Source organism: Archocentrus centrarchus, chromosome 20, assembly GCF_007364275.1.
Source record: "Archocentrus centrarchus isolate MPI-CPG fArcCen1 chromosome 20, fArcCen1, whole genome shotgun sequence".
NCBI lineage: Eukaryota > Metazoa > Chordata > Actinopteri > Cichliformes > Cichlidae > Archocentrus > Archocentrus centrarchus.
The window spans coordinates 919,634-939,352 of record NC_044365.1 but is presented as its reverse complement, the minus strand read 5'-3'; the positions used below and the strand labels follow the sequence as shown (position 1 = coordinate 939,352).

At 43.0% G+C, this 19,719-nt stretch overlaps 1 protein-coding gene across 2 annotated transcripts; it reads right to left on the bottom strand.

Moving 5' to 3' along the window:
* Positions 1–5,131: 5,131 nt before the first annotated feature.
* Positions 5,132–18,393, bottom strand: LOC115799118 (zinc finger protein 91-like). 2 transcript variants are annotated; one of them, XM_030756103.1, is made up of 4 exons: positions 18,167–18,361; positions 16,014–16,099; positions 7,135–8,832; positions 5,132–6,914 (listed from the first exon to the last, which is right to left on the bottom strand). In XM_030756103.1, the coding sequence occupies exons 2-4, from the start codon at positions 16,029–16,031 to the stop codon at positions 5,997–5,999; spliced, it is 2,634 nt and encodes an 877-aa protein (XP_030611963.1). In that variant the 5' UTR covers positions 16,032–16,099; positions 18,167–18,361; the 3' UTR covers positions 5,132–5,996. The 2 variants fall into 2 exon arrangements, with proteins under 2 accessions (XP_030611963.1, XP_030611964.1); XM_030756104.1 differs by lacking the exon at positions 7,135–8,832 and having other exon boundaries at positions 18,324–18,393.
* Positions 18,394–19,719: the final 1,326 nt, after the last annotated feature.

The window sequence follows — 19,719 nt, the reverse complement described above, 5'->3', positions numbered from 1 at the left end:
TTCACATTGATGATGTTGCATTTTAGTTTTTAGTCTGTAAAATATTTCCTCACGTTTCAGCAGCAACTCCTGTGGTGACAGTTCCCTGAGTGTGCTGTGGAATAAAGCAGGCTCTGGCATGCCTGGCTGTTCCTCTGTATCACTGATGATGCTGTTCCTGTGTCGCTGTTCTCCAGCCTCATCAGCACTGCAGCGTCTGGATCCACAGCCTTTAGTTCCCGGATTTGGCGTTTTATAAATAAACTGAAAGGAAAGAAAGGATGTCATCATCAGTGCATTCTGGTGACAGGACACAATTATTATGCTGAATAATTCTTTTCTTTTTTTACTAAAGTGATGAAGCAGAGCATTAACACATAAACACTACACAACAGTAAGTAGCTAATCTAATTTCTGGAATAAATAATCTGAAGACAAAAATATACTGCAGTGACTCAGGTCTTTATGATTTCTTTCTTACCTTTCTCAGAGTAGATTATGGTGTTACACGATGCAACAGAACTTTTTATAAATGAATTCACTGCACAAGAACAAAAGAAAACTTATTCAGCATCTGTCAAGTGTTACATACCTCTCGCTGTGACATAGGAAGCTTGACACTGAAGTTTCAACACTGTTAAATTTTTCAGTACAATATTGTATGGATTTATATGATTATAGCTGAAGTGTATCAGTAGAATTCAGCTGAGGGGTCACAGTGACTGACTGGACGGGCCTGGACCTCCGAAACCGTCCATAACACTGATGCTGCGACCTATGACCCGCACACCGCACAGCAGGAGGTTCCTGCTGTAATTAAATACATTTGTTTTTATATCAAGAAAAACCACGTGAACTATTTATTAACAATTCTCATGACAAATGATTTGTTTTCTTTCTGATCCCCACTGCAGCTTCTGCTGTAAATATCTCACAGTGTTTGTGTTGGTCAGTGTGTTGAGACTGGCCAGAATGAGCCAATGAAAACTTAATTTTAACCTTTATTTTAAAGAAGGAAAACATTTTGTTTTATTTTTTGCATTTATTTTTGAATGAATATCAAATAAAGCCAAAGGCTGCACCAGCTTCTAGTTTAACAGTGTGAAAACCTGACGACACAAACTCCCAGAAAGCTTCAAATCAACCAAAAACATCCAAACTTTTATTTTTTCCAGCGCTGGTAAGAAACAAATCCGACTGAGGCCACAGACAGCTGTGTGGTTACCACAGTAAACACAGCATCGTTTCTCAGTATTTTATATTTTATAAATTGGTTTATTGTGTGTTCCACTGAATTACTAAGCAGCTGAAACAGCCTCATGTTAACAGAGAGAAAATAGTGTTTGTTGAAGCGCTCTGTTCACTGCAGCTCACCGTCTTTGTTTGTCTCCTTGTTTCTCCAAAACATGTGCTGATCATAATTATTGATACTCAGGTATAATCAGGAGCTTAGTTTGGACTTGTGCAGGGTGCGCCTGTGTCATTGTTTCATCGAGCAGCATTACCAAGACACGGCAATAACCAAATTGTCCAGCAGGTGTCACTGTGCAGATGGTTTCAGATTGTTTCGAAGCTTCGATACACAAATGCTTCGAACGCTTCACAAAGCCTCACTTTGCCCATCACTAACTAAAACACTGTTCTCTAGCAGTTTGAAGCTGCTGGGAGCTGCCGGCCTCGCCTCTTTGGTTTGTGGAAGCTGATTTCCCTCAGTGGAGCTGGCTTAACGTCTCTTCTGCTCAGGTCTTTCCACACATGCTTCAGATGTAACTGCTGCTTTCTCTGGTTCCCATCCTGACACAGAGCTCAGCTTTGAATAAAATTGCTGCTGCATGGCTGCAGCATGACCCAAGTCTGTAATGTCAGAATAAAACAAATTGATATGTCTTAATTTCATGACCAGGGCTTAAAATTAACATTTAATAGCTCTATAAATTCCAATATATAATTTTTTACACTGTAAATCAATAACATCAGCAGCTGGAAGACACTGTGTGTAGTTTATGAAAATGTGATTTCATCTTTTCACAATAACTATAATTTAACAATGAGCAAGCTAAAAAAAACTGACAAAGTACTCGTACTTTACAATGACCCACGCCTCCTACACAGTGATCGCGTGTCCTTGTATTTGACTTGGAAGTACGTCTGCTTTCAAAACTCCAAGTCTATGTTGTGATATTTGATGTTCTGTACATGACCACATACAACAGAATTGTAAGCATCCAGTGACTTGTATGCTCGTAACGTTTCTCTGGTGTATACGCTGGGTTTCTCCACCAAATATGTGTGTACAGGTGCTGTCATAAAATCAGAGTATCAAGAAAAAGTTGATTAATTTCAGTAATTCCATTCAAAAAGGGAAACTTGTGTATTATATTCATTCATTACACACAGACTGATATAGTTCAAATGTTTTTTCTTTTAATTTTGATGATTATAACTGACAACTAATGAAAACCCCAAATTCAGTGTCTCAGAAAATTAGAATATTAAGACCAATAAAAAAAAAAAGGATTTTTAGAAATGTTGGCCATCTGAAAAGTATGAACATGAAAAGTATGAACATGAAAAGTATGAGCATGAAAAGTATGAGCATGAAAAGTATGAGCATGTACTGCACGCAGTACTTAGTTGGGGCTCCTTTTGCCTGGATAACTGCAGCAATGCAGCGTGGCATGGAGTCCATCAGTCTGTGGCACTGCTCAGGTGTTATGAGAGCCCAGGTTGCTCTGATAGTGGCCTTCAGCTCTTCTGAATTGTTGGGTCTGGTGTGTCACATCTTCCTCTTCACAATAGCCCATAGATTTTCTATGGGGTTAAAGGTCAGGTGAGTTTGCTGGCCAAAGAAGAACAGGGATACCACGGTCCTTAAAGCAGGTACTGGTAGCTTTGGCACTGTGTGCAGGTGCCAAGTCCTGTTGGAAAATGAAATCTGCATCTCCATAAAGTTGGTCAGCAGCAGGAAGCATGAAGTGCTCTAAAACTTCCTGGTAGACGGCCGCGTTGACCTTGGACCTCAGAAAACACAGTGGACCACCACCAGCAGATGACACGGCACCCCAAACCATCACTGACTGTGGAAACTTTACACTGGACCTCAGCCAGCGTGGATTCTGTGCCTCTCCTCTCTTCCTCCAGACTCTGGGTCCTTGATTTCCAAAGGAAATGCAACATTGACTTTGATCAGAGGACATAACTTTGGAGCACTCAGCAGCAGTCCAGTCCTTTTTGTCTTTAGTCCAGGCGAGACGCTTCTGACGCTGTCTCTGTTCAAGAGCGGCTCGACACGAGGACTGCGACAGCTGAAACCATGTCTGCATACGTCTGTGCTGGTGGTTCTTGAAGCTCTGACTCCAGCTGCAGTCCACTCTTTGTGAATCTCCCCACATTTTTGAATGGCTTTTGTTCCACAATCCTCTCCAGGGTGCAGTTATCCCTGTTGTTGGACACTTTTTTCTACCACATCTTTTCCTTCCCTTCTCCTCTCTATTAATGTGCTTGGACACAGAGCTCTGTGAATAGCAGCCTTTTTAGCAATGACCTTTGTGTCTCACCCTCCTTGTGTGAGGTGTCAAAGGTCATCTTTTGGACAACTGTCAAGTCAGCAGTCTTCCCCATGATTGTGTAGCCTACAGAACTAGACTGAGGCCTCTTTCCCACCAACAGGGTTCCGGAGCCTGTGTCGTAATTTGAACCGTTAGGCGGATTTTCCGCCACCGAAAACACTCGGTGCTCGGCTGAAAAACGGGTTCAACTCCGGCCCCGCAAACTAGCTGGTCTGGAACCAAGAACGCGTGACAAAAGCGGCAGAGGGGCGTGACTCTGCCGTCTCAACATCCAGGTTTCTACCATATTACATGTGTATTACAGGAGAAAAGCGAAGCGATTTTCACGGCTGTGAATTAGGTTGGGCTCTAAGGCTGAACTTGCTGCTTTGTATCAGTTCATATCACAGATAAAAGGACACAAAGTGCGTACTTGTCGTCTTGCTCTAATCTCTGTCTGTGTTTCCCTCTGTGCTGCACACAGATGCTGCAGTAGTTTGGACCCTAAAACGTATTTGCAGCACAGAAAGGGGAGCGTGTTCTCCCACGTTTGTGCGCTTCGGCTTCGTGTCCAGACGAGGACCCGCCCACACTCATACGTAAAGGAGCGGTTCACAGAAACGCGGTGGGAACGCGGGCCCATTCTTAAGCGTTTCGCCGGTTCCTTGGGATCAGCACAGGAACTTGCTCCGGCCCCGGAACCTCGGCGGTGGGAAAGTAGCAACAGAGACCTTTTAAAGGCCTTTGCAGGTGTTTGGAGTTAATTAGCTGATTAGAGTGTGGCACCAGGTGTCTTCAATATTGAACCTTTTCACAATATTCAGATTTTCTGAGATACTGAATTTGGGGTTTTCATTAGTTGTCAGTTATAATCATCAAAATAAAAAAAAAGCCTGTGTGTAATGAATGAATATAATAAACAAGTTTCACTTTTTGAATGGAATTACTGAAATAAATCAATTTTTTCATGATATTCTAATTTTAGGACCAGCACTTGTATCTATCTGCCCACTTGTCTTCCACCCACTCTGTGGTAATACCACAGGGATCTGTTAGTTGCCGGTGGTCAAAGTTAACTTGCGCAGGTAGTTTTCTCGATCTTTCGAGGATAATCCCTTCGTGTAGCTTGACAAGCTATTGCATTCCTCCATACTTCCATTTCCATAATGTGCGTGCATCTGTACCTACATCATCTCTGTTTACAAACTGTAAAAGGATTTATATTCTGAGCTGACAGTGAATCAGTCAGACTGAGTATAAATGTGATCATGTTAAATACAGTCAAAGGATGAGGAAAATCTCTGTGATTTCAGAGCTTGTAAATAAAGACAGGAAATGAATCAGTGTCAGAGCTGCTCTGGGATCAGCAGGAGTGAAACAAACTCGAGAGCTGGCGAGACATTTGGAAAAAAACTCTTTATTTGAAATATCGGCTACATGAACCTCTGACAAACAGACCCAAGGGAACACTGGGAATGTCTTAGTTACTAACTAAATGCCATAAAATACAGTAGCAACTCCTCTAAAAAAGCTGGAAAATACCACTTGGAGAGGAACTTTCACAGCTTGGAGAGCCACGTAGGCGATGATTTCTTCTTCCTGACTCGGCCCTAACACGTCATCAGCAAATGCTCTTAACCCTCCATCAGCTGAGGAACCATCCTTAATTCACAATAATTGAAAAATCTTTGAAACAAAGTCACAAACATAAAAAGAAAAAGTACGTTTTTCTCCAATCACACCAGAATCTGAGATTTCCATGGATTTCAATCCCCTATTAAACTAAAACACCACACTTTCTGACAGCTGCATCACACATCTGTTATCTAGTACAGCAATGGTTAAAATGATTATGCAGAATTACTCTTGTTTCACTTTTACCAAAGCTTAAATGCTGCTGAAATCAAAGCTGCATCCAAAGAAAGTTCACAAAGCACAAAGAAGCTGAACTTATCTCCAAACTTTGACCCCACCCTGAGGAGGTTTATTAAACGTGCAGATACTCCTGGTAAATCACTGTAGCACTAGATTTGGACTGACTGGTGATCATTGGTTTGGGCTCATTTTCCAGACTGGATAGTTCAACCTAATAGGAACTCCTATGGAGTCTAATGGCCCCATTACCAAAACATTCTGCCATTCGCTGACTAATGTCAGGTGATGGAGTATACAGCATTAACACAGGCCCGAGCTTTTCCTTCATTTAGATTTTAAGTCCCCTCACAATCCTGCAGCTTATGTATTTTGCTCACATTTACCTGATTTAACAATAGTTCTTTTCTCTATAATTTCAATGTGTAATCCACTATTTTTAAAAGACATTTCTAACTGGTTTCTCTGGGCCTATAGAGCACGACTGCAGCACAGAAAAATAAGGCGGTCAAACAATGAATTATCTGATTGTACTGTCACTGAACTTTAAAGGTAATATGATAGACCACCTGTGATATGAACTGAAGTTTGAGGAGATTAAATCTGGATTCTGTGCAGCCTGATCTCAAGGTTTTTAAGTCTGAAACCAGAAGTCTGCTCGGATACTTTGTGTCTCTCCTCTTTATCCAGCGATGGGAAAGTTTCCTGCTCAGCATGTTTGACCTGATGCTTACACAGAGCTCGTAATGAAGGGAATATCTGTGCACACTGGTAACAGTGAAACTGTTTATTTGCAGCGTGGCTGCGCCTGTGACTGGTGTATGAACTGTGAGTCCTGAAAGTTTTGTTGCACTGGTCACAGTTGTACCGTTGTACTTCAGTATGAATGTGTGCATGCAGTGCACGCAAAGATGCTGAAATGAAGCACTTCTCACAGTGTTTGCACTTAAAAGGTTTCTCCCCAGTGTGGGTACGTTCGTGGTACTCAAATGAAGAGGCGCAGGTGAAGATCTTTCCACACACACCACAGGGGAATATGGTCTCTTTGGTGTGGATCAGGTGGTGTAAGCGGTAAGATCCTGAATGTCTGAAGCTTTTTCCACACTCATCACAGGTGTAAGGTTTTTCTTCTGTGTGGCCACGCTCGTGAAGCGTGCGGTGACCTGAGGACGTGAAACTTTTTTCACAGTGTCTACACTTGAATGGTTTTTCCCCTGTGTGGATTCGTTTATGTCTTCGGAGGACACCTGCACTGACATATGAAACCCCGCACTGGTCACAGACGTGCGATTTAGCCCCACTGTGGACTATTTCATGGTCCTTTAATGAACTCAGTAGTGGGAAACCTCTCCCACATTCTTTACAGTAATTAAATTTGTGTCCAGTGTGCATACGCTGGTGTCTTGTTAAGGTTATCAGCTGGCTGAAAGTGCGTCCACACTGGTCACAGCGGTACGGTTTGTTGCCACAGTGCTGACAGCGGCGAGGAGTTAGTCCATCAGCGCTGCTCCATTTCTGAAACAAAAATGAAAGTTTGTAAGGAGGACATTCTTAGGTTTATGAATTACAGTGAGTTTGAATGAAACACAATAAGCTACTTAATCAGTCATAATCTGACTCAGTGTGTGTCTCTCAGTTCCAACACGTTTAACCACTCCCTTATTAATATCTGGAAAAAAAAAAAAAAACTTATGGAAAATACATTTACACATTTATTGAGCTTTACTTCAAATACCTCACAGTGATGGCACTTGAATGGTTTCTTTCCTGTGTGAATCTGCTGATGGCGTCTCAGAGAACTGTAACTCTTAAAGGTTATACTGCACTGGTCACATTTGTATGGTCTCTCTCCCGTGTGGGATCTTCGGTGGATTATGAGGTTACCAACATGGCTGTAGGCTTTCCCACACTCCCCACACCGGTGTGGCTTCTCCCCTGTATGGGTAACCTCATGGCTTTTCAATCCTGAATACAAAGCAAAACCTTTACCACAGTCTTCACAGCGGTACAGATCCTCTCCAGTGTGCATGCGTTGGTGCCTTTTCAGGGTCACTGACTGGCTGAAGGTTTTTCCACAAAGGTCACAGCTATACGACTTAATTCCAGAGTGGGCACGCTCATGGATAGTTAAGGCCCGCTTAGAAGAAAGAGCTTTCCCACACTGGTCACAGCTGTATGCTTTAATTCCAGTATGAATGTGTTGATGTTTTATTAAATTACTCTTGTAAGCAAAAGCCTTTCCACACTGCTCACAGCTGTATGCTTTCACTTGACCGTGAATGCGCTGATGTATTTTTAGGTATTCCAAATGAGTAAATGCTTTTCCACATTCATCACAGGAGTGCTGTTTAACTCCAGAGTGAGTGCACAGGTGTTGCGTTAAGCTACGTTTTGAGGCATAAGCTCGATCACACTGGTTACACTGATATGGTTTTTCTCCAGTGTGAGTGCGAAGATGATTTTTGAGTGTGCCTGACTGTGTGAATCCTCTCTCGCACTGATCACAGCGGTACACTCTGTCACCAAAGTGGAGGCGCTGGTGAGTCCTGAGCTGAGCCAATGAAGTGAAAGCTTCCTCACACTGGCCACAGGGGAAACATTTCTCTCTTTTATGAATGACCTTGTGTTTTTCTAAATTTCCTTTCAGGAGGAAAGCTTTTCCACACATCTCACACAGATATTGCTTCACATTCTTGTGTACTTTCTTATGCATTTTAAGGTTAGCTTCCCAAGAGAAAGCTTTTCCACACTGGTCACAGGAATATTGTTTTTTCCCAGCGTGGCTGTTCTGGTGGTCTCTGAGACTATTTTGTCGTGTGAATCCTTTCCCACACTCGTCACACCAGAACCTTTTCTCTCCAGTGTGAACTCTTTTATGTGCCCTCAGGTAACTGGATAAGCTAAAGGCTTTTCCACATTCCTCACAGGTGTATGGCTTCTCTTCACTGTGGACACTCTTGTGTCTCGCCAAGGCTGTTATATGATTAAAGGACTTTCCACACTGGCCACAGCTGAAGGGTTTCCTTCCAGTGTGTGTGTTCTGGTGTTCCGTTAAAGCATATAAAACTGTGAAAGCTTTCTCACACCGATCACAGGGGTACGGTTTCTCTCCAGTGTGTCTGCGCTTGTGTACACTTAAGGCTGATGAGTGACGAAAAGTCTTTTGACACTGGTCACACCTAAATGGTTTCTCTCCAGTGTGATTACGTTGGTGAATTCTTCGTGCTGCGTCTGTGACAAAGGCCTTTTCACAGTGATCACAGTTGAAGGGTTTGACTCCAGAGTGGATGCGTTGGTGACTTTTGAGCTGCTTTGCGGTGGGAAAAGTCTTTCCACACTCATCACAGGAGTGTGATTTGTCTTTGTTCTGTGCTGGGTGAGCCTCGTCATCCTGAGAGCACTCAGGTGTCACTCTCCTTTTTCTTCTACATTTCTGTAACAACAAACAGATACAGAAATAGTGACAGTGAGTGCAAAGCAGTCAGTGATCAACCTTAACTCACATAGTTCTCTCATACAGACAGGTTTCAAGGACCCATCATAGGAGAGGTAGTAGACAAGGTTGCCGACTAAAGGCAGTGCTGCCAGTTTAATGTGGCCCCTTCACATCCCAAAGTGTCTTCGGAAAAGCACAACTCAGGTTGCCGAGGGCTCTAAGTGCATCAGCTCTTTATTTTATGTTGCATCCACACTATTACATGCCCAAGTTTTTAAATAATGTCAGCTTGTATACAAGCATTCCCCATCGGCCAAAGGACCAGGCTACAGACTGCTCTCAGCATGTGGTTTCCCTGATTTTCCTTATTTCCTTATTTATAAAGACAGAATATTCTCAATGGGTTTCATTCACAAATACATAGATGTACAAACATTTCATGCACAACTCTGATTCTACAGGATTTTCTTACCTGAATTCATTCTTACTCTGCAAACAAACTTAGAACTTCCTGAGACAATGCGTCTGAACTGTCATAAAATGCTGTGGCACAAAAGGCAGAGGACCCCAATAAAGGACACAAAAGCCGAAAAGCTAAACTTAAATTTAAGCTTCATTAGCAGGCGCTGAACAAGAAAGAGCTGGTCGGGAAACATTACATTAGTGGCTAACTTGACATGACTTGACATGGACCAAAGCAAAGACCAAAAATCCTGAGCACAGAGCACACAGCAGGAACAGATGACAAAGACTCACAAAAAACAGAAGAAAAGCACAAAGGAAGCAAAATAGAACAAAACACACAGGGAGAAGATGACTATCAAAATAAAACAGGAAATGAACAAACAAAAATGCAGACTTGACATATGAGGAGGCACAGAAGTAATCAGAATATAACCAAACCTTCACAAGACTCTGGTAACAAAACTAAAGAAGGCTGACACTACAAATAAACTAAAACCAAGAACACAACCTATAACACAGCAAACCAGAAACTCAGAGTCCCTCCCAAATGACCTCACTCCTCACCCTGTCTCTATGGGAGACCTGCTCCCCTTTGGAAGTCGCTCATTTCCACACATTGTGTCACTGATCTCCTTCTGTCAGCCACTACCCAGAGCTCGTTACCACAGATGAGGGTGGGAACGCAGATCGAGTGGTAAGCGACATCTTTGCTTTCACACTCATCTGTCTCTTCACCACAACGGACCGGTCTGTATAAAGCTTTAGACACAGAACACACTGATTGGTGATCAATCATTTGTCATGTTGTAATTCAATTCCTTTTATTTATATAGCGCCAAATCACAACAGTCGCCTCAAGGTGCTTTGTATTGTGGGTAAAGACCCTACAATAATACAGAGAAAACCCAACAGTCAAAACGACCCCCTATGAGCAGCACTTGGTGACAGTGGGAAGGAAAAACTCCCTTTAACAGGAAGAAACCTCCAGCAGAACCAGGCTCAGGGAGGGGGGTTTCATCTGCTGAGGGGGGGGCTGAGGGGAATCAGTAACCAGTTTCACTGTCAGAAGAATGTCTGTCACAGTCACATCTTGGATGAGGGAACTTTTGAGTGAAGATGAGGCTGAAAGGTTTTTAAAACTGAACTAAATGAATTTAACAGCAGCTGCAGAAAGTCTGATTGTAACACACAAGCTCATAAAAGGACTCCTGAAGGCCCCCCCCCCCCCCCACAGCATACAGTCAGGCTGAGGTCTGGACTTTGGGCCGCTGCAGCTCCTTCATTCTTGTTGTTGTACTTGGATCATCATCCTGCTGATGACTCAGTTTGGTCCAAGCTTCAGCTGTGGGACAGATGGCCTCAAATGTGCCTCTAGAATACTTTTGTATACAGAGGAGTTCATGGTCCACTCAGTGACTGCAGGGAGCCCAGATCCTCCGCCCTCCTCCACTGTGCTGACAGCTGCTCTGAGGTGTTTGGTTTCCTCCAAACGTGCTGCTGTGCATTCTCAACAAACATCTGCACTTTGGTATGTTTGTTCCAGAGGCCTTTGTGGTTTGTTCAGATGCAGTTTTGCAGACCTGAGCTGTGCTGCCGTGTTCTTTTAGAGAGGTTTTCTCCTGAAGCCCTTCCAAACAAGCCACACCTGTTCAGTCTGTTTCTAATTATACTGCCATGAACTTTAACCTTTAACATGTTAACTGTGGCCTTGGGTTAGAGGTCCTGCTTTGTTTGCAGTTTCTCTGAGTATTCACAGACTACATGAAGTCGTGTCAACTGTGTCAGAGGTAACTGACAGATAACAGCCGGACCGGAGCAATGTGTAACACAGGCCTGTGGACGTTAGCCTGCTGATGCTGGAACTGCTAACATTAGCCACACTTCACAAACTAATCTGTGCCTTTGTGGTGTCATACGTGGTCCAAAGTGACACACATTTCAGTGAGATTTACAACACAATCTGATTATTGTACAAACCTTTTAAAATTATTTTTTTGGCCTTTTTGTCTTTATTGGATTCTGAACAGTGAAGACAGGAAAGGCAGCACCATGTAGCATATCTGCACCCCTGCTCACCCACTGAGCCACCCTGGCACCCCCACAAAGTTAATCTGAACTGTGCTGAAGAGAGCAGATTTCTCCCATATTGGCTTCTCTTCATTGGCTCCCTGTTAAATCTAGAATAGAATTTAAAATCCTTCTCCTCACCTACAAGGTCTTGAATAATCAGGCCCCATCTTATCTCAAAGACCTCATAGTACCATATCACCCCAACAGAGCACTTCGCTCTCAGACTGCTGGCTTACTTGTGGTTCCTAGGATACTTAAGAGTAGAATGGGAGGCAGAGCCTTCAGCTTTCAGGCCCCTCTTCTGTGGAACCAGCTCCCAGCTTGGATTCAGGAGACAGACACCCTCTCTATTTTTAAGATTAGGCTTAAAACTTTCCTTTATGATCAAGCTTATAGTTAGAGCTGGATTTGTTTAGTTTATTCACATTCTTCATGCCAGAACACACAAACATAAACAAAACCAAAACTTGGCATAAGAAACCAGGATTGCACAATAAAGTGTAAACACTTATTTTCACTGTGGTCCCAACAACACCAATAAAGAAACACCTAAAACATACAACTTACAAAAACTAAAAATAAATAAAAATAGCTTGCTCCTGACTCACCAGCTTCTTCAAACGGCACCTTTTTATAGCTTTCTTAGAAAGAGTCAAATCTCTTATAAAATGTAACAGTGAAGGAAGATTATTCCATCCCAGAATGCCGGTTTAAAAAAAACAAACTTTTCCAACAGACTCAACCCTGGGTGTGTGCAAGGCTGATGCACTAGATCTTGTATTTATAGAATGAAGCTTATTAATAAAATTAAAACCATCAGCCAAAATATTTGGTGCATGCCATTCAAAATTTTAAAAACAAGACTGAGCTTCAACTGAGCAACCCGCAGACTAACCAGAAACATACCTGCCTGACAAAATTCAGTAGCACCACTACGGCTTCTGGCTGGTGCATTCAAGACATGCCTAATTAATTTATTCTGGGATACCTGTAGTCTATTCTGAAGCTTTGTTGATGTTATTAATCTCTGTCTCTCCCCTCAGCAGATGACCCCCCCTCCCTGAGCCTGGTTCTGATGGAGGTTTCTTCCTGTTAAAGGGAGTTTTTCCTTCCCACTGTCACCAAGTGCTGCTCATAGGGGGTCGTTTTGACTGTTGGGTTTTCTCTGTATTATTGTAGGGTCTTTACCCACAATACAAAGCACCTTGGTGCTATATAAACAAAGTTGAATTGAATTTTTAACTTCATCCATCCATTAGATTGTGCTCAGTTTTACGTGATTTCTAACTTTCAGACTCGACGCTTCGTCATTTTACAGCAATGAGCAAATCAGCCACAGAAGCTTGAAAACAAACAGCAGCTCACAACAAAGAAACTGCATCACAGGTAAGCGTTAAATCCTGCTTTCTATTCTGGGACCAGGTCGGTGGTAAAGAATCTGCTGCTGCAGCATCATCATCTTTTTCCCTGTTGTTCCAAAGAGGCAGAGAGTAGGGGACCTGAGCTCTGCTTCTGCTGTGAACACTGAGCGACCAGTGATGCTGTGTGAGTGCGTCGCATTATTGGACAAAAATGTGTTATTTGTGGCCAACATCACATACAAACTAAGGATGCCACTTTATGTCCGATACTGATACCAATATTTTACATTTGGATATCTGCCGAGACCAACACAAATCTGATTTTTTTTTAATTGTATTTAAATGCCTGGATTAGGGCTGGGCGATATATATTGAGTTTTTGAAAAATATTAATATATTTTCATACACAATATAAGATAACACAATATCGTTTATATCAATATAGTCTATGTCGTGTTACAGTCATACTTGTAGATCCACCAGTTCACCTTTCTCTTTTCCCAGTTTGTCTCTGCACAGCTTTACACTGCGCCCCCCCTGCTCTCTCCGCGTCACCCGTTTATCATGCAGGAAGCATGGCAGTGTTCCCAACTTAGTGACTTTGTTGGTAGATTTAGCAGCTTTTGAGACCCCGCTGGTGACTTTTTCCCCACAACTGACCAGCGATAAATTTAGCGACTTTTTCCGGTGAGGTCAGAGAGTTTTGTTAACCTGAAATCCTTCGCTGTCCCCGTGTTTTGTGTACATACAGCCTTCGTACTGCATCCGTTCGTACGCTTTGGCGTCGCCCGGACCCCCAAGAGTCTCTGCCTGCAGGTAAGAGGGCGCCGCCATACGCAGCAGAAGTTAGTTTGTACCGTAAGTCACGTGACCTTAACAGCAGAAATGGGTCTTTTTTGTGTGCTTGCAGACGCTGCATTGAGCGGGTGGGCCCGTTACTGTGATACGTCAGCGCATATGTCTGTGGATTTACTGAGATGCTAAAATCCTGCAGATGGAAGTTTGTTCAGTCAGTGTGTCATGTACAGGAGCCTGTACCTGGATGTACAGCTTTGTAAAGAATCAGTCAGCCTTTTGCTGTTTTTGTTCTGTATCTTTTTTATTTACATTTTAATAGCACAGCTGTGAGTCTTTTTACAGAGAAAAAAAAGAATTCATTGATTTGAGGAGCATTATTATTTAAATATACCAATAGTTTATTTTTGAGTAATTTCTCATGAACATCTACAGCTGAATGTTAATAAAAGTGTCAGTGTGACATTTGGGACATGTAGCTTTGATTCTGAAGGGCATTTTTGTTTATACCTTTGGGAAGAAAATATATTGAGATATATATCGTATATCGGCATTCAGGTAAAAAAAAAAAAAAAAAAAAAATATCGAGATATTACTTTTGGTCCATATCGCCCAGCCCTACTCTGGATACATTTTACATAAGTCAACAGTCTTAACAACAAAATCAAAATCTTTTAGTTGTCCCACAAACAAGACTAAGGACCGGGGGGGCAGAGCTTTTCAGGCAGTGGTGCCAAAGCTTTATAACTGTTTAGCTCCGTTCTTGTAATGCTTTATATTCACAATTCACATTCTCCTAAATACGTTTCTACTGCAGGTCTATATTTAGTCACTAATCAGGGATTAAAGTATAAAAAATATTTTCATGGGGAAGGGGTCCTTCTGGTACCGGACGGTCAATGGCGGCACTCACTAGCAGTATGTCCGGGAGCTGATTCTCAGCACAGCGAACACAAACACACAAACACGCAGAAAGCGGTGGAGGCGGAAAAACATGTCAGCGATGATCCACTCAGTGTTAAAGGGAATCCGTCACAGCGACGGAGAACTTTCTAGAACCTGAGGGTTTTTCTAACGCCTGATCCACTGCAGTCCAGTAGGTGGCGGTAATGCAGCTCTAAGCTGGTTTGGTCAACCGCAAACCCACAAATAGAAGACGGTAGAGAACTGTTATGCAGCTAATGTGAGCGAAACGCTATTTAATGGATCCGATTGCATTTTTTATTTCTTTCTGATATCCAATCCAGTAATTTAGATCAGGATTGGACCGATACTGAATCTCGGATCGGTGCATCATTAATCTGTACACAGACTGAGCCTGTGATTACCCACCCTCGAGGGGGTAACAGGGTATTGTTTTTATGTTTGTTAACAATATTACAGCAAAACTAGCAGTCAGATTCATACCTAAACTGCATGAAATAGCCAGTGACCCCTAGATCACCTCATTAAATTTAATGGATCGGACTGCATTTTTTTAATTCCTTTCCGATATCACATCCAGTAATTTAGGCCATGATCGGGCCGATACTGATACTGAATATCGGATCAGCACATCCCTAACACAAACCAGGGTTCTAACCAGCAGTTGATCAGCCAGTGCTGCGCCTTGCTGAGGTCGTCTGGCACCAGGCTGAGAATTTCACCGGTTTGTTGTTCTATCACTGCAATTAGGAAGCGGGTACACACCCCGCACAACTCCATGCATCTTATTTTAGAGCAGCGTAACACAGACCAGAGGGATCCACACTCCTTTTCATCATCAAGTCACAGGTCCAATTACAATCAGGTGCCTTCAATAAACCGTAGGATCAACTATTATCACAAAATATTACATATATAATATTATCCAGCCGTTCACTATCACTAAATTAGCAACAGCACTTACTGGTGGCTAATTTAATAGTTGACTATACAAGGGGAAAAAAATTAGACTAACCAACTAGTCTAAAACTAAGAAATATAAATAAAAAATCTCAGTGTTTTTAAGGCACAAACACATTTGTCCCGCTAGTTTTTTTTGCTTCTTTGTACAAACCGGAAATGCAGGGAGGGAAGGGTGTTTCTTTGGAGGTGCGCTCACGTTATGGCATTTTCCTATAACAATGTAAGGGCTGTAGCTCCATCTGGTGGCAGATGGCTGCATAACATTTAGGACAAACATTTACCAGCACTGGGTTCGTTAAAACCTTAATAATTAGGCTAACTGACTAGTACATCTGGTGCTGACTAGTAACAATAGCGATGACTAGTCGTCAGGTCGAGTAATCACGCGCATCCCTGCACCAGACTGAAATTTTTTCTCTGGCTAGAACCCTGCATACCACACGTGTGCAGATTAAACACAGTGACCTGAGCTCCACCTGTGGCTAAGATTAATAACAGAAAAGCAGATTGTGCAGATCAGGTCTCTGTGATGAGCTCCAAATGTGCAGTCTAACAGCTTAAACACAGTTTAATCATCTCCAGCACTGAGATCTCGCTCACCTTCTCTGAAGAGCCCATGTTTCCTCTGCAGTGGAAAAACGTTTCTCTTCCTCAAAGCGTCAGAACGCCTCCGTCCCACCGACCACCTGAAACATCACATCGTTATCAGGCTGCGTCTCAGCAGCAGAACCCACAAACACAGGAACAACTCCAGCTTTTATAAACTCAAGGTTTCCCTACTTTGAGCTTTCATGACCAAACCACTGCGTGCTTCAACAGACCGTCTGATCATCGTGCACACTGGCTTCATTTATTTAGGTCATAAATATGAAACAAACAGTAGGTGATGAAGAGTGTTTACTGCAGGGACGACAGGAAAAAACTAAAGCTCATGAAAATCTGAACCCACAATCTCAGAGTGCAGCTCAGTACATGCAGGACTCTGCTGACCTCACAGCTGTCCAGACGACGATCATCTTCAGCCTCCACGAGGAGGAGACCTCACTGCTGAAAAGCCTGGCTGCTCACAGGCTGCAGCACGGAAGCCTGTGCATGGAATGTCGACTCGATGGGAAAAGTGAGGCGGGAAAAGCTGCACAAGCAACAGGAACCACCACATCCCTGAGAGGATCGTCAGGAAAAGGTGATTCAAAAATGGGAGAGCTTCACAAGGAGTGGGCCGAGGCTGGTGTCAGACCATCAGGGAAGGACCTCCGACCGCTTCATTCCTGCTCAGTGGTCCAACGTCCTCCTTTAAGGTGAAAGGATTTCATTTGGAAATCAGAGTCTGGAGGAAGAGCGGAGGGTGAAGGTGCTGCAGTCTGTGATGGTGTCTGCTGATCCACTGACTGATCAAGGACAAAGTCATCGCAGCATCGAGCAGCAGAGTTCAGAGCACTTCCTGCTCCACCTGCTGACGAGCTTTATGGAGATACTGATTTTCCAGCACCAAATGATCCGCAGGACATTTATTGCTGTGCTCGCCTCTCCTGCCCACAGAATCTGGGAGGAGGATCAAACTTATGAAGGCTGAGCTTCAAGAACTCCTCAGCAGTTGTTGAGCTCAGCAAATATTCCAATAACCTGGAATACCGGACTTCTGACTCTCATGAGCTGTAAGTTATAATCATCAACACTAAACCCAAAATATAAATCACTAATAAACTTTTCCAGTTTTCCAGCTCGGCTCTTTTACTGTTTACATTTCTGCATGTGTGACATCAACATTATTGATTACAGTCCCTGTCTGTGGATAATTACTCATTATAAAACCTGAAATTCCTCACTGGAGCAAAATGAGCATTTACTACTGCGGCTCTAATGCAGTCATTCCCACATGGGAATGAGGAACTCATTATTCCCATAAACAGCTCGTCATGATGACACAAAGTCAGGGCTTCACTTCTAATTCACTGTATCTGTGCATGTGTCACTGACACAGTCACACTGCAGGGTTTATATTCACAGAGCTGTCCAAGGGAAAGAAAAGGTTAACCTGGAAGCACGAGCTGGAATTTAATGATCCACATCTGCTGCATGAAAATCAGTGAAACTGTGAATCACTGCACAGGAATCTGCTGGGACACACAAGAACAGGTAAAACCGTCGCTCTGTGGGAGGATTTGGAGGATAAGGTGACTTTAAAGGCTGGTAAACTTTTTGTTCACGCCAAAGTTTTCACTGCACTAGAACAGGATTTACTCGAGTACTTTACTGACGCGTCTCCCTTAGAGGTGGGCTGAGGAGTCCAGCTCAGAGTGGAGCTGCTGCTCCTCCACTCTGAAAGGAGACAGGTGAGGTGGTTCATTAGCATGCCTCCTGGACGCCTCTTGGGTGAGGTGTTCCAGGCATGTAGGCTCCGGGGAAGACCTAGGCATGGGAACACCTTGGGGTCCCCTTGAATGAGCTGGTGAAGATGGCTGGGGAGAGGGAGGTCTGGGCTCCTCTGCTTAGGCTGCTGCCCCTGTGACCCGGCCCCGGATAGGACAGACTTTACTGAAGTCCAGTCTGAATGTACTTTATGGAAGTATTTGTATATTTTGGATGTAAATCTTGTCCTTTGTACTCCAAAGTGTTTAAAGCTGCTGATATATGATGCTGTATTATTGTAGATGAAGATACCAGCAGTATGGAAGTCATTCAGATCATCTCCAGCTGCAACATCAAAGTTATCAATGACATCATCGATATGATTGTGGAGCATGAGCACAAACCTTTTCTCCTGTTTGCTGCTTTAGTATCTGCGGTGAGAGCGGCTCACGCTGCAGGTTTGGGCGCATGCGGGACAGAAGCTGCTGCGCAGACAGAGTGTCTGCGGCCTGCAGCGTCTGCGCGTAGCTCGGCGGGCTGCAGCAGCCTCTCGGCTCCTACCTTTGGAGGAGTGCGGGCCACAAAAGCGCGCCGCAGGTCTCTCCCGGTATTCAAAGGCCGCAGAGTTGCTACAGCAGGAGGAGCAGCTTCTTCTTCTTCTACGCTCTGAGCTGCTGGGAGCTGCATCATCGCCACCTGCTGGTCTGGAGTGTGAACTGAACCAAAGTAAATCGGAGAGAATTTCCTAAAAATGAATCAGAGCAGCGGAAGCAGAGCTTTGATTATGCTTGATTTATTGATTGATTTATTGAGTTATATAGCGCTTAACAACAACCAACTAAGGTGACCAAAGCACTTTACAGTAAAAGTTACATCACAGAAGAAATACACAAAAACACCAATAAAAAGGAAAATAAGGAAAACGCCATTCCACTGCATGGTATTAAAAGCCTGTCTAAAAAGACAAGTCTTAAGCTCAGACTCACAGATTGTCTGGTCAGAGGTTAATCAAAGATCTAAAGGGAGGTTGTTCCACTGAACAGGCCCAGTCACCCCAGTGCTTTAACCCAGTTCTTGGGACATCTAATAAAAGGTAACTGGATGACCTCAGAGATCTCCCATAAACAGGAAGGCTTAAAAGTTCATATAAATATGGTGGGCTAGTCCATTTAATGCTTCAAAAACAAACATTAAGATTTTAAACTCAGTTCTAAATAGAGAACAGGGGTAATGTGCTCACATCATGTTGGTTAAGAGGCGGGCAGCTTCATTTTGGACAAGCTGAAGTCGTCTTAGGGAAGACTGATGGACACCAATATAAAAACCATTACAATAATCAAGTCTGGAACTGATGAATGCATGAACGGCCTTCTCTAAGTCAGTGTGGTTTACAAAGGATTTAACTTTAGTCAGCAAACACAGATGATAACAGATTTGACTACAGAGTTGATTTGTTTATCAAAGTTAAACTCCTGATCAAATATCACCCTGAGATTTCCAACAGTTTTATTTAACTTAAAAGGCAGAGCACTGGTGTCTGTGGTTGCAATATCACCAAATAAAATGCATTCAGTCTTTTGGTGGTTTAGAAACAGAAGATTTTCACCTAGCCACAGTTTAACAGCAGTTATGTAGTCTACAAAAGATAAAACCACGTTAGTCATACTTGGTTTGAGAGACAAATAGATTTATAAACCATCTGCATAACAATGAAGGAACACTCACAGATATCCTAAATTAATGCAGGAGTTCATAAGAATTACAAGTACAGAACCAACAGTATTAAAACCCTCCTTCATTAATTTAGGGGGAAGGCCATCGAGAGGGCAGTTAGTAGGTCTCACATGGTGAACTAACTCCTTCAAGTAAGAAAAGGACGCTGGTTCAAACTGCTCAAAAACAGCAGAAACAGGACCAACAGAAAGATCAGAACTTTTTGGCATGCCAGAAACTTGCC